This window comes from Rhinolophus sinicus, chromosome 3, assembly GCF_057876585.1.
Source record: "Rhinolophus sinicus isolate RSI-liver-muscle chromosome 3, RSI-T2T, whole genome shotgun sequence".
In the NCBI taxonomy this organism is placed as follows: domain Eukaryota; kingdom Metazoa; phylum Chordata; class Mammalia; order Chiroptera; family Rhinolophidae; genus Rhinolophus; species Rhinolophus sinicus.
In genome coordinates, this window is record NC_142503.1 from 93751710 (window position 1) to 93777999 (window position 26290).

General features: G+C 56.1%; 1 protein-coding gene across 3 annotated transcripts in view; it reads left to right on the forward strand.

Annotated features, from left to right (window-relative positions):
• The first annotated feature begins 273 nt into the window (after nt 1-273).
• CLIP2 (CAP-Gly domain containing linker protein 2) overlaps nt 274-26290 on the forward strand; it is an 81932-nt gene continuing 55915 nt past the window's right edge. Inside the window, exons 1-2 of one of the 3 annotated variants that reach the window (XM_019754979.3) lie at nt 274-404; nt 19360-19550. In XM_019754979.3, coding sequence (XP_019610538.2) covers nt 19427-19550 — 124 coding nt within the window. In that variant the 5' untranslated portion in view covers nt 274-404; nt 19360-19426. Of the gene's footprint in view, nt 405-603; nt 894-19359; nt 19551-26290 lie in introns of those variants that run through there. The other 2 variants (XM_019754978.3, XM_019754980.3) reach the window with 2 other exon arrangements.

A 26290-nucleotide genomic window follows, 5' to 3' on the forward strand; every position in this document is an offset into this window, starting at 1 on the left:
GGCCCAGGCAGCTGTGTCAGCACCTCTAATATTGCAGGAGAGAGATACTGTCCCAGGGAGGAGGGTGCAAGTTTCATCTGTGTCTTGGATACCATGTTTTGCAAAGACATGTTGGGAACAAATCACTAAGAAAACCGTGCCATTTATCCGCAACTCCTTGGCTTTGGGACAGCTAAGTAAGACCTGGAGTTCACACCTCGATCACACCATCCCCTCCTCATCTCTTCCTGTCCAGTCCAACGTCACCTCCTCTGTGAAGCCTTCCGGGAACCTCCCCATTCCTCCCCCTGCCTCACGATTTTACATCACTTCCAAGGTCTGGGACACCCTTGTGAGCGGAGCAAGGCTGGAGGATGCTCTTTCACCAAACACGACTGAAGCGCCAATAGGTGCCCAGCGCCAAGGTGGGTGTAGGCGCACCCCGGACACCCTCAACTGACGAGGTTACGCCGCGTTTTCCTCCCGCCCGCCCACTGGCGGCTGGGAGCCGCGGCCGGACAACCGCGAGGCCGCGCGCGGCGTGCCCGCCCCCGCCGCGCCAGGCCCCGCCCTCGGGCGCCCGCCCCAGCGCCAGCCCCTTTTGTTCCCTCCCGGAGCCGGGGCGCTCGCTCCGCTCCTCTCCTCTCGCTCTGCTCGGCCGCGGGGCGCGCAGGCGGCGGCCGGTCTTCCTCGGTCAGCGCCTCCTGCTTTCCCACCGGCTGCCGGCCGCACACGCGCGGCCCGAGACCCGAGCCCGGAGCGCGAACGCGGAGTCCCGGCGCCAGGAGGTGCTCCATCGGAGGGCTGCGGGGAGCGGCCGCAGCATCCTCTCCCCCCGCGGCGGCCGGGCCGGCAGAGGAGGAGGCCGGCTCCGGGCTGCCGCCGCCGCTCGGCCTGAAGCTGGAGGGGCGAAGGTAGGAGCAGCGGGGCGACCCCGAGAGAGGGGGCTCGCTGGGCAACAAAGGACCGAGGGATGCGGGAGGCGGCGGTGGCCACGGCCTGGGCAGAAGCGGGCCGGCCCGGGGGCATTGTCGCGCGTGGGAGAGGCCCTAGGGTTGGGACTGGCGGGTGGGCGTGAGCACAGACAGTCCTGGGGTGCACCCCAACTTCCCCCAGCCTGCAGGCGCGGAGGGGACGCTGCTGGCGTTGGGGGGCGCTTCTTGGGCTTCATGTCCCGGTGGTGAGGGCATCCCCAGCACCCCCTGTTCCCCTCCCCACAGACAGGGGTTCAGCACATCTGCTGAGGGCCCGCCCGTCCCCTCTCCCAAGGGCAGTGCCTGGCCGCTGGACACGCCACAGGGCTGTGGGCTCACAGGCCGGGCGGGGGCACAGCCTGGTGGGCGAGGCGCCCCAGCTCCCTTCTCCAGACCCGGGATCTGGGAGAACAGGGATCCCCCGCCCGCAGGCTGGAGTCGCCTGGCCTATGCCCTTTGCAAAACTTGGTTGAAGTGCATGGTGGAGAAATTTGGAGGAGACTGGGGCAGGGGTGCCCCCGCAAGCTGGCGCTGGTGGCTGGTGAGGCAGCAGATTTTCTGCCCTCCCCATAGGGAGGGGCCGCGGCCTTGGAGGATGCTTCGCTGGGCCTGCAGGACCCGCCCGTTTGGGCCCTTCAGGCGGGGCCTGCGCAGGGCGGGTGCCCGTGGGCACTGCCACGCAGACCCCGGCCCCACCCGCACTATGGGAGGATGGGCAGAGGGGCACCTTGAGAGCAGTCTCACATCCCCCTGCGCATCCCCCAGTCTCTAAGACCCTACCTCTCCTTTCTGGGTGAGAAATGGGATTCTAAATAAGGGGTGCAGCCCTCACCCTTGTAAGATGCCCAGGGGAGGCTGGTGGGGTGGGGCTGTCCTAGGGCTGCTGGCAGAGGAGGAGGAGGGTGCAGGGAGCACCACGTGGGGGCCGACTCATGTTGTCTGTGTGTGTGTGTGTGTGTGTGTGTGTGTGTGTGTGTGTGGCAGACTCCCCACCAGTTGTAATGTAAACAACGAGCCCTTCATTCATCCAGCTGCTGTCACCTGGGCCAGCACTGCCAGGGGCTGGCAGATACACAGGGCGGGGCACTACTGCCCCCAGGGAGCACTGCTGACCCCAGTGCAGTGGTGGGGGAGGAGGGACACCTGGAGGTCGGGGTGGAGAGGAGGCTTGATGGAGCCCTGTGCAGAAATGTGCTGCCAGTATGCCAAAGGGGCTTCAAGCAGGGAAATAGCATGGGCAGGGGGGCCAGGGCTCAGAGAAGGGGACAGGAGGCCTGGTGGCTGTTGGGTTAGAAGAGCAGCGAAGGATTTAGGTGATGGGGCTTGGGATTTAAAGCAGGGAGTTCTGTTGAGGGAAGGGATTGTCCTGTCCTTCCTACTTTCCCACTTGGGGCCCTGCAAACATCCTCCTCCATGAGTTATGAGCCCAGGATGCATTGAGTCTGCAGCACCTGGCCTGCAAGTGATGTTGGGGTGTAGGCTCTGAGACAGGTGGAGGGGGTTGAGATGGAGAGGAGTTTCACAGGAAGAAGAGCCTGGAAGTTTGGGCCTGGGGGGAGCCTCAAGCCCACGAGTGTGCACCTGTAAGCTCCCAAGTGCACCCGGCAGGCTGCGGAGGTGGTGCCTGGACTTCTGCACCCGGAGCCTGACATCCCAAGTGGGGGATTCACCCTTGGACACCAATCCATTGTCAGCATCTCCTGTCCACTTTGGCGACTGAGAGTTCAGATGCGGGACCCTGATAGCCTGGGTTCAAATCCCAGCTTTGCCACCTACTAGCTGTGTGACCTCAGATGAGTCACTACACGTTTCTCTGTCGCGAATTTCCCATCTGTGAAATGAGGATACTTATGATATCTACCTGTTAGGGTTGTTGAGAGAATTGAATGAATGAATGTGTTTGAAGCGTGTGCGCTGTGACGGAGGGAAAGCCTAGGGTTTGTTATTGAGGCTGTGCCAGATGGCCCTCCAGCCTACACCCCCCCACACACACACACGAGTGGCTCATCCCCTCCCCAGCTGTTTGTCCACTGTTAGACAGTCCTGCCTATTAGGCCCACCCAAGCCCTGCTGGTCTCTCCCTCACGCAGCGTCCTCCCTCGGCTTCCCCCTCTGCTCTGGCTGCGACCTCTGCCATTGATCAGTCGTGTCACCCTGGGCAAGTGGCTGGACCTCTTCATGCCTCAGTTGCCCTTGGTGATGGGAAAGCCACCATCCCCACAGCCTCAGCCATCCCTGCTCCCTCCACTCTGGCCCATGGTGTGGGGGACAGTTGCCTTGTGGCCTCCCCTCCCTGGCCCTGCCACCCTAAGTATTGGCCTTGCCCTCTTGATGCCATCTCCAGACCTTTGCTTCCCTGCCCAGAGGGGAGCTGCATTCTGGACCCTCCTGGTTCCCTGCCGTCTTAGGCCAGGCTGTTTTAACAAAATACTACAGACTTATTATCAATAACAGGAATTTATTTCTCACAGTTCTGGAGGCTGGAGCTCTGAGATCAGGGTGTCAGCATGGTCGGGGGAAGGCCCTCTTTCAGGTTGCAGACATCTCCTTGTTCGGTCACACGGCTGACGGGGCTAGGGAGCTCCATGGGGGGTCTATTATAAGGGCACCAATCCTTTCGTGAGGTCCCCACCCTCATGACCTGAGCAACTCTCCAGGACCCCACCTCCTGATACCATCACACTGGGGATTAGGTTTCAACATATGAATTTGGGGGGACACATTCAGACCATAGCACCTGCCCAGTGGTTCTTGGGGAGAACATCAGCCTTTGTGTAGTTTAAAAACAACAACACATACTGAGTGCTTACGGTATGCCAGGAACTGTTTTTAGCTCTTTAAATGCATGTGTTAGTTCGTGGATGTCTTAATAACATCCCCTATGTTTTGCAGAGGAGGAAATGAAGGCACAGAGAGATTTCCCTGTTTGCCCTGCATGCATTTGTTAAGCGCCTACTGTGTGCCTGGGGGACACGCCCCCTTCCTACATGCCATCTGACTCACGTACCATATTCATTTCCCTAAAGCACCATTTTGGCCGTGCCTCCCTCAGACACCTGCACCCATTTGTTCACGTACAAAGTCCAAATGCTCTCTGGCTCTAAGGGCACCACTGCCTGTGCCTTGCCTTCCCAGCACCGCTCTCCAGTGCCGGCTCTACCCAGACCCGTCTCACCTTATAAACTGAGTAGTGGGCATGGCTTCATGAGCGGGCCTGCCCTTGAGGGGAAGGGGGAAGGGCTCTGACCATGTATCTGGGATAATTTTGTTGCAGGGGACAGGAACTTCCTCCAATTAGGTTAAGTGAAAGGGGAGTTAAGAGGAGGGAAAGGGAACTTGTGCAGCAAACAATTGCAGGCGGCCGGCTCCCCCAGGACAAGGGAAGCTGGCAGGCAGCCCCTCCTCCAGCTTTCCTCTTTGGACTGTGGTTTCATTTTCTCTGCCTGTCCCAGTGCATCTGTCCCTTCTCTTCTCCCTTCAGACTGGCTCTCTCTGGGTTGTTGGCATGGCTGTCCCAAATGGTGGCTTCAGCTTGAGGCCACAGGACCTCCCAGAGGCGCTCCCCTCCCTCTCGGGGTGCCAACAAGACCAGTGGGCCTGGCCTGGGTGAGGGTGCCCACCCCATCCACTCAGCTGGTCTCTGGGGCTGGGGGTGGGAGACAGTGCTGGGCACAGCTTGTACAATGTCGGCTGCATTTATGATGCATGGTATATGCTGGGGGAGGACGGGAGAATGGGGGCATCACCATCCTTGAGAGCTCTCGATCTGCTGGGAGAGGCAGACCCATGGCCAATTTACCATGGTGCCACAGGATACGGAGTGTGGGTCTCCACCATTCAGCAGGATGATTCATTGGGAGAAACTGGTGCACTGATTTGGCCAGTTTAGGGGAAAGACGGCATGGCTGGAGCTGTGCCCCATGGGCCTCCCCCAGCTCTAGCTCAGGAGCCTACTCTGCTCCTGGAGACTGGGTGTCGCATTGCCAGCATGGGACCTACCTTGTCCCACCATTCCCTTTTCTGGCCTGCACTGCCAGTGTGCACAGAAACAGTAATACAAAACTCATGTTTTCCAAAGAAATGCTTCAAAATGATAGTGAAATATTTCCCTTCTGAATAGAAAGCAGAGCAGGTCAGGTGGTTTTGATTGACAAGGGCCTTGTCCACTTACCTACCAGCTTCCGATTTTGCTGAGCAGCCCTTGCTCCGTTCCTGGAATCAGACCTTTGACTCCAGCTGCAGCTGAAAAGACACCCACTCCCCTTCCACTTCCTTATTTGCCCTTTTGGCCTCTATGCCATGAGAGGGTGGAATTTTAGGCTCACGAGGAGTGCCTGGTGTTCCAACCTCCCTTCCCTAAGGAGGCGATCCCGTGGATGTCCAGGGCCGATCTGCTCCTGCTGCACCTAGCCTGGCCCCAGCTCTTCCCTGGGAAGCCCCAGGCCCTGCTGTCCCAACATTTGACGTTGAGGGTGGCAGTGGGTGATGGCTTCAAAGGAGCACAGTGCACTTGAGTTTCGGAATTGCCTTCGAGAAACTTTTACTGAGTTAGGATGACATCAGCCCCCTTCCTGAAAATATAAACAAGAGCAGTACCTTTGAGAAACATTTTAAGGCCAGAGTAGAAGAGATGCCTCAATGCCCAATGGGGTCATTGCCCTGACAAGGGGTGCAAGTCCTTCTAAGTGTCACTCAGGCAGGCAGGGCCCTAGGTGGGTGGGATGGCCTCAGGGGCTTCCTGGAGGACTAGGTCTGGGGCTGCATCTTGAAGGGTGGGTGAACTTGGGGCGGTTAAGGAGGGCCTTCCTGATGGGCTCAAAGGGAGAAAAATGAGGGAGAACTTTGGGCGCAGGAGGAGAGTGGGTGGGTGGGAGCTCAGCATGGAGCTCCCATTCTTCCAAGTGGAGTGTCTGGTTGTGGGACCCAGTGATGAGGGAAGGAAAGACATTTGGCGTCTTTGGATTTGTTGCTACCTTGTGTCCTGATTCTGCTCGGGTCCTTTCTAACATAGACTGTTCCCTTATAAATTTGTTTGTAGGTTCAGTCACTCAGCTCACATTTAGCTTCTTTCAGAGTAGCGGCAGTGCTGGGCTCAGGGGAAGCAGATGAGAGAAGACATCCGAGGGGGCCTTGTGTGTTCTTTGTATGATTCCAGAAAGGACTTGAGGTGATTTGCAAAGATAAACGCAGTAAAATGAGATGAAAAAGACATGGGAAAATTGCGGTGAGAGGAAACCCAGGGTAGAAAAGTCAGATGAAGCTGGTGGGAGTGCTGCAACTCCGGTGGAGGTAATCTGACTCCGAGCTTTCTAGCAGCCGGGTCGAGAGGGAAACAGGAGTTTAGAGTGGCTTTGTATCATCACATTGTCTCGTGTAAGCCCATGCTGTACGCAACGCAACAGCCTAAGTGAGAGACAGACAGCAGCTCCAGGGAGGAGCCGGTCTGTGTGGTCCTGGGGCAAATGGACATCCCGGATGGGGGGCGGGGGCGGCAGACCCTCTTATCCTTCTCATCCTCCTCGCGGAGGGTCCTGGCCAGCAGCTGATGCTTGCAGCCAGCCCCCTCCACAGGTATGTAATGGGCTGTAGGGGTGGGTGAGACCCGGTGAACCAGGAGCCAGGCTGGTCCCCGCCCCGAGAATCCCTGTCCCTCGAGGACGTGTGGGAGACTGGGATTCAGGCTGTGCAGACAGCTCTGGGCACACCTGCTCAGCTCCAGGAGTTGGCTAAGGGGTAGAAGAAGGGGGTAGGCATTCCTGGCAGGACAAGCGACGGGGTAGGTGTCTCCGTGAGCAATGAGAAGTTCAGGGAGGCTGGGATGCAGGGTGCTGCGGGGAAGGGGGCCCAGGAAACAAGGCCGGGACAAGTGAGGACCGGGTCCCTGGGCAGAGGTGCTGTACACTGGCCTGGGCACCGAGGGCTATGGGGTCACCTCCAAACTCTTACCTAAATCTCTGTCCTTTCCCCCGCAACCTGGTGCCTGGAGGAGAGTTGGTTCTGAGGAAGTAAAGAGAAGTGGGTAGGCACACAGGCTCTGTGGCCGGAGGGCCCGAGTTCCAATGCGACCTCTGCCATTGATCAGTCAAGTCACCCTGGACCTCTCCGGCCTCGTTGCCCCATTAGTAAGGTGGAGCTCATAGTAGCATCTTCTCCACAGGGCTGATGTGAAGATTAAATGAGTTAATATTTATGAAGCGCTTAGACTGCTGCCTGGAGCAGAACAAATGTTACAGATCTGTGGCCCCTTAGGCTGGAGCAGCTCAGCCGAGGGGGGTCTTGTCCCACTCCTCTCACTAAGTATGCCCACACGGGTTCAGAGCGAAGCACAGTGAAGAAGCACAGAGAGGTGTGGACATGGGGTCGCCCTTCCCCCTGCGGTGGGCCAGCCCTGGGGTGGGGGGCACTCAGCAGCTTCCTGTTGATGTTGTTTTTGACAGTAGTAATAGCTGCACAAGCTCCGGAGAGCTTCTCAAGGCAACTGTGTCAACTGAAGCAGAAACCTGCTCTGAGAGCAGGCCTCAGTTTCTGCTTAATCTCCTCTGGTGATGGGGGCTCACTGCCTGCTTTGCTCAGTGGACCCACAGCCAGTGAGCATCCACTGTGTGCGTGGAGCGTGCTTGGTGCTGGGTTTCCACCAGGATGTGAGTCATTCAGAAGCTGAGCTGCTTCTCTCTGTCTTCCCCAGACATTGCCTGAAGCCAGCCGGGTGAGTGCGTTGATGGGGTGTGAGCAAGCTGCTATGGGCCTCCCACTGGGCTTGGGAAGGATGAGGGTGGCTGAGGAGGGCATTTTCATTCATTCATGTGTTTATTAAACATATTTTGAGCTCCTGAGTGTGCTAGGCGCTGTCCTAGGTACCCAGAGCCCAACAGTGAACAAGATGTGCGAAGAACCTGCCCTCTTAAGCTGCTCTCAGTGAGAGCTGAGGGAGTTTGCCAGCAGCCGAGAGGAAGGGCATTCTAGGCAGAGGGAACAGCATGTGTAAAGGCCTGAAGATGTGCCAGTGTGTATGGGTATGGGTGGGTGTCGGCATTCTGCCAGAATTTGGTGGCTGGGGGCCGTGGGGAGTGGGGGTTGCCTTTCTGAAAGCAGTAAAAGAAACTACTGATTTTGAGGTCTTCTTAGTGACGGCCCTACTCCTGGGGCCACCAAATTCCGCCCTCCTCTACCCTCCAGCAGCCCTAAGTTGCCTTTCAGAGGTGTAGATGGTACCCCTGGCCCCCTGGCTGGTGCATCCTTTTTGCAGGCTGCTGCACTGTGGCCCTGCCCCGTGGGCCCTGGGTTGCATCTGCTCCCCTCTGTCTGGGCCTCTCATGCTGCGGGGGGGCCAGGCCTGGACCTCAGTGGGCTTTGCCTCCTACCTGCCCCCTGCAGGGGACGGGTCAAGTGAGAGGAAGCCCCGGAAGAAGGTTGGTGCCCAGGAAGGTTGTTCTGTGAGCACAGTACCACTGTGTGCCAGACCCTGGGCACTTGAACTCCCTGGGGGCTTGGGCCTTCCTGCCTGGAGCTCCCAGAACCAGGGGAAGACAGAACTCCCGTAGGTCCACATGCTTAGGGGCCACCGGCTGAGGCAGTCTGATGGGTGGGAAGGCCTCAGGGCAGCAGGGACCACCCTTGCTTCTTATTTTTAAACTTGTTTTTTGAAGTATAACATCCATTCAGAAAAGTGCTCATGTCATACGTGTACCACTTGGAGAATTTTCTCAGCGTGAAATGCTGTGCACCAGCACCCAAATCCAGACTCAGAAGCCGCAGCTCCCCACAAGTCCCTCCTGTTTTCACTTCTGGTCAGTACCCCCTGACATAAGGGTGACCGCGTCCCTGATTTCTAACACCATCCATAAATAAGTGTTGCCTGCCCTTGAACTGAATTTTAAATGGAAGCATACAATCATACTCCAGCTTTTATATCCGGCTTCTTTCACTCAAGATTATAATTGCAAGGTTCATACACGTTACTTGTAGTTGTAGTTCTTTCATTCTCGTTGCTGTACTTTATTCCATTGTGTGCATCTATTTACACACATGACTAAATGACAACTTATTTAGTCATTCTAATGGTGACGGGTGTGTGGGTTACTTTCAGTTTGGGAGTCATTTCCCCTCTGTGGCGTGCCCCCCTCCCCCACTCTCAGTGGTATCATTTGATGCACAGACGCTCTTAATCTTACTCTTGTCCAATTTATCCATCTTTTTCCTTGTTTTTAGCACTTTCTGTGTCCTGTTTAAGAAATCTTTGCCTACTCTAATGTTATGAAGATATTCCGTGTCTCCTTCTAAAGACTATTGTTTTACCTTTCATGTTTAGACCTGCTATCAGGAATTGATGATGTGTGATGTGAAATAAGTGTATTAGTTTCCGTTTGCTGCTATAACAAATGACCACACACTTAATGGTTTCAAATAACATAAATGTATCATCTTAGGATCCTGGAGGTCAGAAATCTGAAATGGGTCTCACCAGGCTAAAGTCAGGATGTCAGCAGGTCCATGTTCCTTGTAGAGGCTCCGGGGAAGATTCTGTTTCTTTACCTGTCCCAGTTTCTAGAGACTGCCCACATTCTTTGGCTGGTGGCCCCCGCTTCCATCTTCAAAGCCAGCAATGAGTCCTTTGCACACTGCCTTCTCTGATTCTTTCACTCCTGCCTCCCTCTTCCACTTATAAGGACCGTTGTGGTTACATCGGGCCTGCCTGGATAATCCAGGATACTCTTCCCATTTCAAGGTCAGCTCTTTAGCAACCCTAATTCCATCTGTAACCTTAATTCCCCTTTGCCATGTAAACTAACGTGTTCACTAGTTATATGAGGCCATCAATGGGGGGCATTATTCTGCCAATCACCGGAGGGCATGTGGCTATCCAGTTGAGTCAGCACCACTTACTGTAAAGACTGTCCTTTGCTCAGGGGTAATTTTTAGCTGCTTGTGCAGATTCTGACCCTAGGGAGGAGGCCTGACAGGCTGGGCTGGGGAGGAAAGCCCAGGAGATGGGGTGGCTTTCCTGCAGCTGCCTGGCCTAGATGTGTTGGATGGAGCTGCCACAGAAAGCACAAGTGGAGAAGGCAATAGTGAAAGACGACAGGGTCAGTATCGTGGCCTGGGAGGCAGGATGCTGGAGCCGGTCCTTCCTGTGTGTCCTGCTCGCTGGATGACCGCAGCAAGCCCCTCTTCTCCCTGGACACAGACTCTGTCTGGTCTCGGGGACCCTCTTGCCCAGCACAGGTTTTCTTCATTGGAGCACTTGAATCTTAATATCCTGTTCACTTGCTCTGTGACCTCGGGTGAATCACTTCTCTGACTTGGGCCTTCGTTTTCCATTCTTTCATATGAGAATAAAGGTGGGTCAGAGGACAACTTGAGCCGTGTTGTTCCCAAGCCTCTCTCCCCAGGCCTGGTGGGGGACCCTGTCCCGCAGGGCGTCCTGGGCCAGTGAAGGAGGGTTCCAGTTCTCCCATTGGCAGGGCTATGGGGGCCTCACAGCCAGGGGCGGGCTCTGGCGCATGGCTGTGCCCTGGTTCAAAGCATGCCGTGTGTGTGTGTGTGTGTGTGTGTGTGTGTGTGTGTGTGTACGCACACCTGTGCACATGACAGGAAAATATATTGACATTTCTTTCCCTCCCTCAACCTGACAGCCCTGGCCCACTTTGTTCTTTGCTGGAAGACAGGATCCCTCCAAAACTTAGGGAAGATGGCCGGGCCCTGTGTGTCCAGCTCAGGCAGGACTGACAGGCTGGCCACTCCCAGGGCTCTGCAATCAGCCTCGGTTGTTGGCAGGACAGGGAAGATGCTGACTTTACAAGTAGCCCTGAGCTTGGAGGCTGTGAGGACGGTGGGCGTGCGGGGCTGGACCCAGGCTCTGGGCTCAGGCCCTGCTTGTTTCTCGTCTGCAGTTGCCAGAGAAGGGGGGAGCCAGCCGGGGCTCTTGGATTGGTCTGTCCTTCCCTGCCTAGCACCGTGTGCCCCTGCACTCCCGTCCATGTCGCTGGCACACCGTGCCCTGCCCTGCCCTGCCCACCATTCCCAGCTTCATTCCCCTCCCTTTCCTTGAAGCCTCATCAGCTGGTGGAGACCAGGTTCCAGCCACAGCTCTGCTCTGAGGCGTAGGCGGGTCCCTTCCCCACACTGGTTCTGGATGACTACCAGGCCCGTTTGTACTGCCAGGGCAACTTGGAACCCCAAGTAGGGCCCATCACCACCCCATTCTTCTTGAGGCCTCCTGTCTTCTGCCACTGGCTAGCAGGTGTGCTGAGTGTTGGGCTTGCACAGCCAGGGCTGGCTCCAGCTTTCTGTGGGATCTTGCTGACCCAGTGAGAGCAGAGGGTGGGTGTTGGGACAGGCACAGGCAGACAGTGCCATCTCCCCACCGCTCCCAGGCCAGAGGGGTAGCTGATGTGAGGCTCAGAGCTTTGGCTTCTGCCTCAGGCTGGCAAGACTCAAGGGAAGAGCCTGTCCTGGCCGCCCTGCCGTGCTTTGTGCTGTGCCTGGGGATTCTAGCTTCCCCACTGGGTGTGATTCCCTGAGCCTCTGTCAAATGCAGACAGAATGAACCTCCCTTCCAAGCTGGATGGGACAGGCAGTAGGTGCCAGCTGGGAGTAGACTTACGGGGACAATGGTTACATCTGTCACTGGGACCCCTGCGGATCTGGGGGTTGGGGTAACACTGGGTTTCTGGTGCAGGTGTGTCTTGTGGCACCCAGTGGGGCAGGACTAGCGGATCCCATGCCTCACCCACATAATTCGGGGAGCCATGGCCTGGTGGTCAGCACTGTGGGGGTTCACTCTGGGGACTGTTTCCTCTCCCCTCCCTTATGTCTATCTTTACTTTTTTATCGTTGTTTAAAAAGTGATTATGAAATATTTTAGGCACTCAAATAAAGGGATAGAGAGGATACAATGAACACCCGTGTACATCTTTAAGAAACAAATCTTATAAATAGAAGTGAAGCCCCAGTTATCCTGCCCCAGCCCAGTTCCCAGCCCTAAACCGCTTTCCCAGTTATTGCATGGAGAGCTGCGATAAGCACCCTGAGCGGCCTCCCGCCCTCCCTCCCGGGACACGCAGCCAGCTGCAGTTCCTGGCTGGGTCTCCTGCACCTGCAGTGTTCCCCCAGGCTGGGCCCGCCCCACCCCATCAGCCCTTGCTCCTTGGCCTTTCCAGCACTTGGCATCACCTGGCTTTTTGACTTTCCGCCCATCTGATTGGGTGGGAAATGGGAGCTCCCTGTGGCTTGGACCTGTGTTTCCCTGATGACTGGGAGGCCCTGTGGCTCTCCTGCCGGGCTCCTCTCCTCGAAAGCTGCCCCATTCATGCCCTTTTGTTGTTTGGGTGCCCTCTTCTTCCTCCCCAGCGCCTCGCGTTACATACCAGTGGATGCCCCAGGCCTGTGCCCCTCATTCTCCCCAGCTTCTGCTGTCCCCAGCGACTCTCCCAAGGGCCACGACCCAACACTCTGCCTCCTGTCCCCTGCCCCCCCCCCCCCGCCCCCAGGGTCCTTCATTCATTTCACACTTGGTATGTCCCAAACTGAGCTGCCCCTTCCAGCCCCTACCTTTTCCTGGGTCTCTCCTGGTAGGTCCCTCCCAGTATGAGAGATTACCGCCTGCTGGAACCCTGGGCGCCCCCATGCCCTTATCATTTGTCAGCTCCTGCTCTGCACCTTTGCCCCCTCTGTTCCCTCTAGCCCTGCCTCCGTCGAAGTGCAGGCCTCCCTGTTGTGTCCCTCGTCTGTCAGCAGCCTGCCTGCCCCCATCCTTCCCATCGTCCTCAGCAGCTCCAAGAGTGGTTTTGCCAGTGTGCACACCTGGTCTGTCACACCCCTGGCTCACATCCCCCGTGGCTCCTCAGCCCTCGGCCCGCTGCTTGGGCACCACTGGGAGACTCTGAATTCCACCCTCCCCCCCACCCCACACACACTTTAGCCACCAAATCCTCAGCTGTTTGGTTGACTTGGCAGAGTGTGGTCTGTGCCTCGTCGTAGTTTCCCCCACATTGCCCCCAGCCCCCCACCTCCTGTTCTGTTACAGAGCCTATTCCCCATCCCCTCCCCACCCCCCAGTGCCTCCGTCTCACCACCTGTAAAGTGGGGTAAAAGTGTTGCTGCCTCGTGGGGAGCATGGCCAAGTGAGTCAGAGGACACAGCCCACAGGAGTTGTGGGAAGGGCAGCTGCTGCTCCTGTCCGGCGTCTGTTATGATCTCCGAGGGCCCACGGTGCCCACGCCGCTCCCCCACCACCGCCCCCAGGGACTCGGGCCCAAATGAGGGCTTTTGGCGAGTGGGCAGGGGCCATACTGTAAGTTCATCTCTGGGTATCATGTGGACCTACATTCTGGTTTCAGGCTCAGGAGAGGAGTGGGGAGCTCAGGTACCCTGGCTGCCAGGACCCCTGGATGGGGAGGAGGAGGAGAGGCCACTGTGAGGGGGAACAAGTGTCCACGAGGTCTGGGCCATGTGAGGTCCACCACGTGGCCTCAGCCAGCAGCAGTGTCCTGCCACAGCGCTGCCCTCCTCACAGGAGGCCCAGGGGGTGAGGATGGCTGGGTCCCCCAGCAGAGTCTGGCCCGGGAGCCCCCTTCCTGGTGCCACCTCCCTCGCCCTCTAGACATGCTGGCACTCAGAGATGGGTTTTCCACTGCCCTATTTGGCACTGGCTGCCCTTCCGTCGGGGCCGCACCCTGGGCTGCCGATTGGCAGAAAGTTCTTGGTCCTCATCTCCACTGAAACTGTGGCGCGCCACCCCCGGGCAGCTGAAATGGAAACCCTGAAATGCAGCCTGGGTTTGTCTTCAGTAAATGGCAACTGAGGGCAGCACAAAGGGGGCCTGTTAGTCTGAATGCCATCCGCTCTGCCCCGCCTCCCACACCCGCCTCGTCTGGGCCCTAGTCCCTGGGGGGGTATGGGGGGGCGACGTGGGCACTGCAGGCCCTTGGAGATCATAATAGACGTCGGACAGTAGCAACAGCTGCCCTTCTCACAGCTCCTGTGGGCTGTGTCCTTTGACTCGCTTGTCCGTACTCCCCACGAGGCAGCAACACTTTTACCCCACTTTACAGGTGGTGAGACGGAGGCACTGGGCCAAGTTCCATAGCCACTGGTGGAGGGTCTGGGCTTTAGATCTCCACGAGATCTCCACTCCTTCCCCTGTCTCCCGGGCCTCCCCCATCAGCCGCAGTGTGGCCAGAGGCAAATTTATCACCATGTCCCAGCTTTTTCCAAGAAACCCCTTCTCTTCCTCTACCCCATGAGCAGGGCTGAGTCACAAAGGCCAGTTGCCCGAGGCCTCCTCCCCCTTTTCCTGTTCACTGTTTTTCTCTGTCTCCCCTTCCCTATGCTCCAGCTTTGGAGGCCCACGGGGTGGCTGCTATCCTCTTCTCCCAGCTCTTCTTGCACCCTCAGCAGTGGTGGATGGACCTGAGTCAATGCCGCCCTGGTTCTCTCCTGCCAGCAACTCTGGTCTCCTGTGTAAGCGAGAAATGTGGACGCTGTCCTCAGAGGCAGGGGTCTCACAAATGTCATTCCAGGCCTGGGCCAGGCAATGGGGGGAGGTGGACCAGAGGCTAGTCCCAGCTGCTGAGTTGTGTGTGACGTCGGGCGAGGCCCTGAACTTTTCTGAACTTCAGGTGCTCCCCTGTGAGATGGCCACTGCCCTATCAGGGCTTGTTATGGCTAATGAGTCCACATTCCTGCAAGGCCTGGCACACAATAGGTTCTTCGTACTGGAGGCTTCTGGGATCATCGGGGTTAGGGGAGTCGAGAGGGTAACTGTGGGAGCCTCCGGAAGCCTCTCCTGGGAGGAGTGTCTGTGGGGATTTGTGCCCTTGAAGGCTTTTGTCCTCTGGCCATCGCAGGTGTGCTCGCTGCAGTTTCTGGATCACGGGCTCTGGGCCAGGAACCACTCTAGAGCTGAGTTCTCAGGGAGAAGAGACTATGGCTCCACCCGGGGTTGCCCGTGAGCTCTCAGAAGGCAAGATGAAGGTAAACGAGAACAAGGTCCTCCCTCCTGGCTCAGGGTGTGATCCTGAGGTCTCTGTGGGCCAAAATCCTGGCAGACTTCCTGGAGGAGGAAGAGGAAGCACCGGGCTAGGAGTTCCGTAGGTGGTTGGAATAGGTGAAATAAAGCAGGTGGGAGAAAAGGCTCAGGCATAGTCCGGGAGGTGGGAAAGTGTCAGGTAAATCGTGAGGAAACGCAGGGTCAGCAGCAGCAAGGCTGGTTGGGGAGCCTCCAGTGCAGGGACATGGTTATGACCCCGGGTCCCTGACTCAAAGGACACATTGACTACATGAAAAGCCATGGCGTCAGACAGCCATCTGGGCTGGTCACCACAAGCCACTCAGTCCTGAGTGCTGGGCCCTGCAGAGGTGAGGGGGTCCTTCTGGGCCTCTTACCCCATGGGCCAGCATCATTCATTCGTTCAACAGTGATTTATTGAGCTCCTGTAGGCACCAGACACCCTTGTCAGGACTAAGGATACCACAGTAAACAAAATAGACCCTAGTCCCTGTCCTCGTACAGTGGAGGACTGGGTAGGGGTTGTAATCTTAGAAGGGCTCACTGGAGCGGATACTTAAAGGAGATAGCGGTACATATGGATATTTGAGGGAAAAGCATTTTAAGCAGAGGGAACAGCATGTGCAAAGGCCCTGAGGCTGGAGTGTGCTTAGTGCTGGAGGCCAGTGTGGCTCGAGTGGAGTTGGTGAGGGGGAGTCGTAGTGGTGAAGTGAGAGATGAGGTGAGGAGGCCCTTGAAGGCGAAGGCTATCGCACTGCTACACCAGCTTCACTAACTTCTATAGGGAGCCTTCAAGGATATTTTTAAAGTTGAGGCTTAATTTACACAACATTAAATTCATCCATTTTAAGTGTTATGATTTGATGACTTTTATTTTATAAATTTTATTGGGGTGTAACAGTGTGTTTCTCCAGAGCCCATCAGCTCCAAGTCGTTGTCCTTCAGTCTAGTTGTGGAGGGTACAGCTCAGCTCCAAGACCAGTCGCCATTTTCAATCTTTAGTTGCAGGGGGTGCAGCCCACCATCCTTTGCGGGAATTGAACCGGCAACCTAATTGTTGAGCATTCATGTGCTAGCTCCTGCGGCAGCTCAGCAGCAGCTCTTGTTTTCAGTCTGGTTGTGGAGGGCGCAGCCCACTGGCCTATGTGGGAATTGAACCGGCAACCCTGTTCAGAGCTCGCGCTCCAACCAACTGAGCCATCCGACCACCCCCGGATTTGATGACTTTTAGTATCCACGTGTGTTGTGCAGCCCTCACCACCATCCAGCTTTAGAACATTTCTACCCTGCCTGAAATGTAGAGAGAAGTTCTCTCACGCCTGTTTTCAGTTCATCCCTGCTCCTACCCTCAGGCAACCACTGACCTGCTGTCTGTGTCTATAGTTTTGAAATTTTATATAACTAAAATCACACAGTATGTAGTCTTTTGTGTTTGTGTCTTTCACTTAGCATAATGTATTTCGAGGTTCGTCCACGTTGTTGCATATGTCAGTAGTTCCTGTTACTGCCGAGGGCTACACTGTGGTGTAGGTGTGCTGTTGTATGTTCCCCAGGTGATGGGCATTGGGGTTGTTACCGTTTGGGGGATATTATGAATAAAGTTGCTATGAACATTTTTTTATAAATCTTTGTATGGATATACATTTTTATTTCTCTTGGGCAGTTGGGTCATATGGTAGGTATGTATTTAACTTTTTAAGAAACTGACAAACTGGCTTCCAAAGCGGTTGTACTGTTTTTCACTTCCACCAACAGTAAGCGTATTCCAGTTGCTCTGCCTCCTCACCGGTACTTGATGTTGTCGGGGTTCCTGTTTTGAGCCCTTCCAGGTGGTGTGAAGTGGTTTCTCCCTGAGGTTTTGATCCTCGTTTCCGAATGACTAGTGAGCTTTTCCTCGGCTTATTTATTGCTGTTTGCATTATCTTCCTTGGTTGTGAAATGGTATTCAAATCTTTTGTTCGTTTTTCGTCAGGTTGTCTTCTCATTAGTGAGTTGTAGGAGTTATTTATATGTTCTGAATACAAGTCCTTTATATATGTATATATGTGATTTGCGGCTTTTTTTTCCCCCCGGGAGGATCTTGGGCAGGGAAGGGGCCATGGGTATGGGGAAGGCTCATTGCACCTCGCTTCAGTCCCAGCAGTCCACTCTCCTCTGCCTCCGTCGTGTGGGGCTCTGAGTGCAGATTTCCCGGGTCAGTCTCTAGGCTAAGCCACAGGAGCAGGAAGCCTGTTTGGCCACCCACAGAGTAGTCACCCATCTGCTGTCACCAGAGACCACTCTCACATGCCTGTTGGCTCAGTGAGTCCCTTTCAGGCTTGGGGATGCCGACACAGCCTAACCAGGCTCACAGAGAGAGACGTCTACGAACCACAGGGCACTTCCCCGGTGAACGAGCTTCCTGGAGTGCTGGGTTCTGGGAGCAGGGGACCAGCCTCGTACCCCAGCCTGACCAATGACCTGGGGTATCAGTCGGGATCGTAGTGTTCAATTTGGCAGGCTCTGGGTGCCAGCTCAGGGTTGGCAGGCTGCCCCATTCTCCTGTTGGCTCACCTGGGCTGGTAGGTGTCACCACTATGTGCCATGGGAAAGCTTATTTTTCTCTGCTATTGTGGCTGACAGCCCCACCTGAGGAGCTGGTCCTTCCGGCTGTGCCAGGACAGGTAATAGTGTTGCCAGCTCATCTTGCTGGCTTGAGAGCCATTCTGAGGACACTTTGCATAGTCCTGCTGTGAGCATTGTGGGTTGGCTTCTGGATGAGTCAGAACTTTTTTGGTTTCAAACAACAGTGTTCCTCAAATAGGTTTTGGGCAAAAAGAGAAAACAATGCACGTGTGTGTGAGGATTTATTGGCTGATGTAAGTGAGGGGCTCAAGTGACCAGCTGCAGGCTCAGCTGGATCCAGGCCCTCCAAACCCAGTGACTCAGCTCTGCTTTCTCTGTGTTGCCATCATTCCTGGCAGGCTCTCCCATGTGGTAACTGGAATGGCCCTGTAGCTCCCGGCATCCAGCCCACATCCAGGCAGCCCCAGAGCAAAGAGAGAAACTCTTCCTAAAGATTCCAGTGGGTCCAGGCCCTGATGCTTTTTGGGTCACGTGATCTTCCCTCAGCCAATCACAGGGGCTCTGACCAGGCCTGGGTCATGTGTCTACTCCAGGTGTGCATGTGGGGTCAACCCACACAAGTCCTATGTATCAAGAGTGGAGGGTTCTCTAAAAGGGAATAACATTCCATGACAGAGGGTGGCTTAAGGATATGGCAGGATGGGCTGAGGCTGGGCCACCCCTGACTGCATCAGAGTAGAGTGCCCAGAGGGCATTGATATCCCCGGTTCTCAAGGTCCTGAGGCCGTGATGCTTTCGCCCAGAATCCTCCATTCGTCCTGTGGTGCTCTGCGTTTCCTCTCCCCAGGACAGTGTGCTTCTTGAGGCAGAGGCCTGCGGCTCTGGGGCAGGACACGGCCTGGCCCGTGGGGCGCCCTCCACAGACATTGCACAAGGGAGGCAGGGCAGCGGGGAGGAGGCCAAGGGGTGGGAGGCCTGTCCTTTGTGCCTCTCCGCCAGTCCCCTACAGCCAGCCCCATCCTCCTTGCATCTGGTGCCCTTAACGGATCACCTAGGAAACCGGAGGCTTCCCTTCTCAGGAGTCCCCTTTATCAAATGCTAGTGCCCCGTATGTCGTATGCATCACACCCTTCTCTGTTGAGTCCTAAAGTCAGGGAGCTATAATGGTGGAAGGGCAAGCAGCGGGCACGTGAGTCCATCCTGGCACAGGACTGAGGCAGGTGCAGGCCTCTCTGCGTATATGTCCCCACACTGGGTGGAGTGGACAGGTACTAGGATGGTGATCCCTAGAGTTGGAGTGTGGTCTTGGCAAGACAGAGCAATGAGCTGGTTGATGAAACTGGGTGTTGCTTTGTCTGGCCCATATCAGGAGGGATGTGAGTTACTGGCTGGTCCTAGAGAGCCCAGGGACCGATGGAGAGTAACCCAACAGGTTGCCATGTTTGTTAGAATCCACACTAGCCTGTGCTCTGGTGAGAGCCACACACAGCTGTGTGCTGACACTCGTGGTCCTGATAAGGGGCTGCTGCGGCTCAGACGGCACTGCGGCAGACCCCCAGCCAGTTTGCTCCTGATTCTCCCCTGCTGGGCCCAGGAGGCAGACAGAGAGTGCCTGCCCTCTGAGTCCAGTAGACCAGGACACTCGTTCTGGCAACAGCAGCGCCACATGGGGCCCACACTTGCTGCCACTGCTCTGCTCTGTACCTCAGTTTCCCTATATTGAAAAAGGGGGTGGTGATGGTCCCTACTTCACAGGGTTGGCACTGCCGGAATTCCGTTGTGTTGATATCGGGGTGATGTTATGATGTGATCGCTCCTGTTCTCTGTCCACAGGTGAGTGACGATGGCTGAGAGAACGTGACCTGCCCGGGCCCTTCTCTACCCACTGAGTGGCACCACCATGCAGAAGCCCAGCGGCCTGAAGCCCCCCGGCCGTGGGGGGAAGCACTCGAGCCCCATGGGCCGGACATCTACTGGGTCAGCCTCAGCCTCTGCCACGACGGCGGCCACTGGCTCCAAGGAAGGTGCGTGGGGATAAGGGTTGTGGGTGAGGGGCCGGGCAGGGCAGTGGATTTCCTGGGAGAGCCGCCCTGTGGCCAACCTGGAGGCCAGAGGTACATGGAAGTTCTTTCTGTCTGACTGTGATCCCTTTAGAAATGAACTAGTGACAGTCTCTGATGCATGCTTTATGTTCCTTTTCATGCTCCCCCAACCCGAGAGCAGGTATCACTGTTGGCTCCGCTTAGGGAAGGAGAAATGGAGGCCCAGGGAGGCCTGGAACGTTGCCCAAGGTCTCTCAGCCAGTAAAACAGCTGAGATTCAAACTCCAGCCTTTATCGGCCTCCCCACCCCCACTTGTTTCCCCTCCAAGGTCTGAGATTGTCCGAGTGGAGCCAGCCCCATCTCCCCACCAGCCTTCTTGTCTGCTGCCCAGAGCCACGCCCTTTAACCTTTCTTTATCTGACCTCAAGTCTTTCTGCTGGTGGGCAGAGGGCGCCCTGGCTAGAGGCACCAGCTCTGAGGGCAAATGGTAGAGAAGAGCTGTTAGTTACTTGCTTTTTATGATGTTAAAAGTAAGATAGCCCCTGTGGGATATTTGGGAAGTTTGATACAGGGGTAAGATTGCCTGTAATTCCACACCCTGGAGGCATTTATTATTTTGATTTATGTCCTTCCACTTCTTAACTGTTTGTAATCATGTTGCATAAACAACTTGCAAATCTGCTTTTTTCCTTTTAATATGATCAGGTGAATATTTCATGTTATTAAAACTTCACATGTTCATATTTAATGGCTGTAAAATATTCTGTTCACTCAACAAATATAAGTCAAGGGCCTGCTTTGTTGACATGGTCCTAACCCCTAACCACCGGAGCTCTCATTCTGAGCAAAAATGGATGTGGCCCCGGCTCTCAGGGGGGCTACCAGTCTGGTGAGGGAGGCTGAGTGTCATGAGACCCTATAAGTGGGGCCTGACCTGGGCCTGAGAGGGCAGCAAAGCCTTCCCTGCGGAGGGGACGCGTGAGCTGGATGACGGTTCGCTAGATGAAGAGGGGAGGGTATTCCAGGCAGAAGGAACAGTAGGTGTAAAGACTCAGTGGCGGAAGGGAGCATGGTGAGTATAAGGGAGGGAAAGAAAGTGAGTGAGGCTGGAACACGACCAGTGAAAAACATGCTGGTGAGATGGGGGTAAACCAGGTGAGGGCAGGTGGACGTTTCACTTCCATCCTAGTAGCAGTGGAAGCCACTGGAGGGTTGTAAGTCAAAAAGAATGTGATAGAAGGATTTGGAAATTTTTTCTTAACCAGTTCTTTGCAGTTGAAAATTGTGATTGTTTTTTATTTTTCACTTTGATAAATGATGCTGTGATGGACGTCTTTAGCCACAAATTCTTGATTTGATTATGCTGCAGCCATCAATGGGAAACACTGTCCATCTCCTCTGACTGGTGCAGAAGTTTGGAGAGACAAAAACGGCCAGAGTCCAGACTAGGAAATCTGGGCCCTGGGTGGGGTCAAGGAAAGTTTGAGCCAAAGGTATGGGCAGTTGGCAGAGCCAGGTCGCTGGCAGAGCCAAACAACCAGCATGAGAGGGTGAGGAAGCTGTGTGGTGCAGCCTGTGGGCAGACCTACGCAGGCAGTTCTGCCCAGTACAGCCACGTTTGAAGGTCCAGACTTCCCCCTCGAAGGTGGCAAATCCTCCTTTACTCTTGGGAGGCACTCTTGCGCCATGGGAAGCCAGGTGAGAAAAAACAAGTAGGGAAGGATGTACCAGGTGGAGAGAGCAAGTGATGCAAAGGTCCTGAGCAGGAATGAATTTGGTTTAAGAAACATAAGGAAGGCAAGCCTGGGTAGAGAGGAGTGTGAATGAGATTGGGGAGGGTAGCAGAGGCAGGCTACAAAGGGCAGGGGTTTGGGTTTAAGTGTGATGGGAGCTGTTGGAGGATGTTACCAGAGGAGCAGTGTTCATATCCCTCAGGCCACCATGTGGAGAACGGGCTGTGGGGGTTAAGAGCAAGGACGGGGAGACCAGTGACATGTGGTCACCCAGGTGAGGATGGCTGCACTCACTGCCAGGGCTGTGGGAGGTCGGGGCTGACCACCATGAGTGAGCCATCAGGGAAGGCTTCCTGGGGGAAGCGGGAAAGAGCGTAGCCTTGAGAATGGAGGGCATGTCAGTGGTGGGGAGGCGGAGGGCCTGCAGGAAGTGGAGAAGAGCAAAGGCACCAAGGGGGATGACCTTGTCCAGGGGGGTGAGGGTGGTGGTTGTGTAGCCCACTCTCTGGAGAAGGGCACTTGCCAGGCCTGAGCCCGACCCTCTCTCTACTGGAGAGAGCCCCGCAGCGCCTTCTGGGTTCCTTCCTCATTGCTCCTTCCCTGATCAAGAGAGGCCTGAATGTGGCTCTGATCCAGCTCTAAGGTGCGCTGCCCCTGGAAGAGTTACTTAACCTCTCTGGGCCACTAATGGGGTAATAATAACATTTGTCTGATGGGATCGAGTCAGTTAAGGAATGTGCAGTGCCTGCAGGTACAAAACTCATTATGGAGTAATTTCTTTTCCTTCCACCCTTCCGTAATCTCATTACCGAAAAGCTTGGAAGATATGAAAGAAGAAACACCAGTTACCCCTCCACTGAACCTGATCACAGCCACTCCTGTGATCAATTTCCTGCCATTATTTTTCCTGCTGCATATATTGTTGTACGCGGTTAAATCTTGGGTTGCACCCAGATTTGCATCTTTTCCACGTTCGATTACATTCTGTGGGAAGTGCCTTTGCCGTCCTTTTGAGTGGCTGCGTAGTGATCCCTCAAGGGAATGGGCCTGGAGCAGAGTGAGGCCTGCTCGTTGCTTCCTAGTCATGCTGCACAGCAGTGTGGGAGCCCCTGAGGGTGGGGGATGGGGGCCTGACTTGGCCTGGGCCCCCGCAAGGCTGTTGCAGAGAGAGGAGGTGCCACTCGGAATGCCCGATTGATTGCAGGGCCATGCCCCTGTGCCCAAAGTGCTGGGCTTGGTGGTTCCCCGCCGGCCGGCACCCACTTCCTTTGCAGACGTGCAGGCGGGGGAGGGAGCAGAGAGCTGCGAGCAGTTGGCTGAGGCAATGAAACCCTGAGAAGGGAAGGGAGATTTCTGCCACCCAGAGCTGCTTTTGTCCCTGCACCGGGTCTGTGGAGAGGGGGGCGGGTGGAAGCACCAGGGGGGGACGGTGGCACCGGCGCTCGTGTGACGCCTCAGGCTCCCGTCCCATCCCATGGAACTGCTCACGTGCCCTCTGAGGCGCCACCCCCATCAAAGGCTAGGGCCCCCGTGAGGAGCACCAGGGCAGTGAGGGATGGGTCTGGGGGAGGCTGGAGCCTGGTTGGCAGTAGGCGGTGGTAAGAAGCTTCAGTTTGTGCTGGGAATCAGGGCAGTGGCTGCCTCCCAAAGCATGAGCTCAGCCTCCGGGCAGAGGGTCTGGGCAAAGGCTGGGCCTGGGCTGATTCCCTGGCTCTGCCCCATGAAGGGCCCCACAAGGGTCTGTGTCGATCCCAGAGCTGTGACACAGGGAGCAGCAAGGCCAAGGGCTGTTGCAGGAGGTCTCTCATACCGGGAGGTGGCCCAGAGGAGGAGGAGGAGGCTTGCAGGAAGGCGCTCTGGGACACACCTGTGGGCAAAGGCCTGCGTGGCACAGGAGGTCACGGGCAGCCCAGCCAGGCAGGATGGGCACTGCTGGAAGCTGCCTCAGATCGGCCTTCAGGGAGAGTCTCACCAGGAGGCGACATTGGTGCAGAGTCTGAGTGACAGGAACCAACCCAGCAGAGGTTACAAGAGCATCCAGTCAAAGGAAATAGGGGCTAAAAGGCCCAGAGGCTTCAGAAGACTGAGGAGTGGAGAGCAGCTTGAGGGGGCAAGTGGGAGTGTCGAGAACAGGCCAGGGCAGGCGCCAGGGCCTGAGATGGAAGTTAGCGAGCTGGGACAGGGCTGCTTAGGGGTGTGGAATCTAACCTGGGCCTGAGGGAGAAGGGGGTGCAGGCCTTCAGGCTGGTGGCCCACGACAGCTGCTGGGCTATGGCCCTTACTTTGTGTCAGGAACAGCCTGCAGTGGTCAGGCAGGGTCTGGTATTGCCCTGCAGTCGTGGAAAAGAAGGGGCCGAGGCAGGCTATGAACAGGGGCCCTTAGCCCTTCCATGGGGTGTGCTTCTGAGCCCGCTAGGCCAGGCCATGGGTGTCTCTGGGCCCCAACAAGAAGGTCTGGTTGCAGTGACCTGGGGAGGACTCAGGGCTGCTGAGTGAAGGGACAGAGCACGGTTGAGCTCCCTCCAGCCCTGCCCCTCTGCTGGGGCAGGCAGGTTCTTGAAGGGCCTCTCACATCCCTTGCACTGTGGTCCAGCCCCCGAGATATTCCATCTAGGAGGGATGGCATCTGATGCTTGCTGTGTCACAAGCAGGCTCTGCAGAGAGCATCTTAACAACATTTCTCTCTCATTAACAACCCAGTGAGAAATAACTGCTCTTCTCTCCATTTTAAAGATGAGAAGACTGAGGCTTGGAACTCTCAGCTGAGTTGCCCAGAGTTACAGGGCCAGAACGTGACTGGGCTGGAGTTGAGACTCAAGCTGGGCTGGGTTTAAAACTGGCTCAGGCCACTGGCACCTGCTGTCCCACGCCAGGGGTGGGGTGGCTGGGGCCCCAAGTCAGTCCCAGCTCCACACACTTAGCTTATGCCTCGGGCAGGTGGGCCGGGTAGGAGGAGTGAGCTGTTACCATTAGGTTGGTCACAACTGTCCCCCAGTGTGCTTTTGTCCTTTCCTCATACTGCCGACCCAGGACACAGGAGGTGAAGGCCGAATGCGTGGGATTTCCCCTCAGACAGGGAGCAGGCCACTTGCGGTGGGGCCCACCTCCTATATCTTGATCCCCAACAAAGGGCCCACAGAGGGCTGGTCCCAGAGCTTTCATTCTGGCTTACTGAGCTGGGGCCTGGATGCCCCTGCACCCTGTGGGTGCTCCAGATATGGGAGCCGGCCAGACGTGCCCCACGTGGGGCCCAGCGTGGCAGCTGGCTTCTCGTCTTATTAGACACTGACCTCACCCCACTCCGCCCCCAGAGGATTACGTCTTTCACCCTGGTACCCCTGTTTCCGGGGAGGGCAGGAGGCATCATCCCCATTTTAAGTGACTTGTCGCAGATGCTGTGCAAACCTGGGTGGAAGCAGGGCCACTTCCAGCCCTTGCTCCTGCAGAACCAGCACGGCCCCCAGGCAACCCTCACTCCTGTCAAGGTCACCCTCTCCTGCTCTCCCTAACCACATCCTAAACTTTGTAATGGCATGAGGGTGGGGAAAGCCAAGCCGAGCTTTTTGTGGCTGGGCTGGGAGGCTGGCAGGGGGCAGGGCAGCCTCCCAATGCTCCTGACGTTGCTGGTATTGATCCAGGGGGCGGGGGCTCAGCTGCCAGCACTGCCTGCCTGTGGCCGCAGCAGGGTTTCTCCATGGGGAGCTGGCTCTGCTCTTTTCGGGGTAAGCCACCTACGTCTTTCTCCCCTGGGTCCCTGGCTGATTCTCCTGGGTGGGGGCTTCTGAGTTCCATTTGGCTCAGGAAGGACACAGCAATTCTTTGGACTGGGGCCGTGCCAGAGTGGCTGGTAGTGGGTCTGTTCTCCAGGGACGAATGGCAGGGATGAATGGCAGTGTGGCAGGGTGATGCTGGCCTGTGGTGACCAGAAGCCATGGCCCTGCCTTGGTCAGGGTGGGCTGGGAGGTGTGGACTCAGCCCTCCCTGGAGGCTGTGTCAGTGGGTGCCATCAGAGGGACTGGCCTCGGAGTGGACTGGGCTGGGGAGCTCACTTGGGAAAACTGGCTCCCCAAGGAATGCCATGGAGACCTCATCCCTTCCATTGTAACCTGTGTCTTGAGCACCTGCTGGGGAGGGATGGGGGCTCAGAGCACAAAGCAGCCTCGGGGTTTGTGGGCATTTATATATGTTGCTTTCAGGCCAGCAGGGAGGGGAGTTCAGCGTCATGGCCAAGGCTGCATTTCAGCCTGGTTCCGAGGCTCTGATGATGGAGAGGGGTGTTGGGGTGGGCCCCATCTCGCAGAGCTTGTGTTCTGGGTGGGGTGGCAGGCTGTCTAGAGCAAGGAAGCATGGAGCCCCGTGGGGTGGCTGCCGATGAGGGCAGGCAGGGTTTCCATATTCTGCCTGAGACAGCCCTGTGGTCTTGCCATGATGCTGTATTAATAACACCTCCTTTCTCTCCAAGGTGTCTGGTTGTGGCTGACGAATCCTGTGGTCACCTTATTTATAGCCCCTCCTAAGCAGTCAGTGCTCATTAGCATCAAGGCTCTGAAAAGTCCTGCAGCAAAGGAACCTTAACTTAAAGCTGCTGGTTCTCCAGCCTGTTTGAATTTGGAGATTAAAATTTTTTTTTCATTATACCTAGTAACGCTCTGTGGAACATGTAGGGTTGACTGGCTCCGTGAGGGACCGGTCCTAGCAAAGGTAGGTACTCCTTGTTAGAGGGCCAACTTCACGGCATATGGTCCCTGTGGGTCCCTGTAAGTCCCTGATTGTGTTTTTATTAAATTGATTCCTTTTTATCCTGTTCCCTATATTCCCATTCCCCCAGGCCCGGGCTTTCATGCCTGCATGCTGTTTGGGACACTCTTGAACCCCGTTTTCTCATCAAGTATCACATCAGAACACTTTCCCTTCTAACCTAAAGATTGTTTTTAAAGATTGCGTGATAATCTGAAAGACCTGACCATAATTTATATCACTGCCGGGTC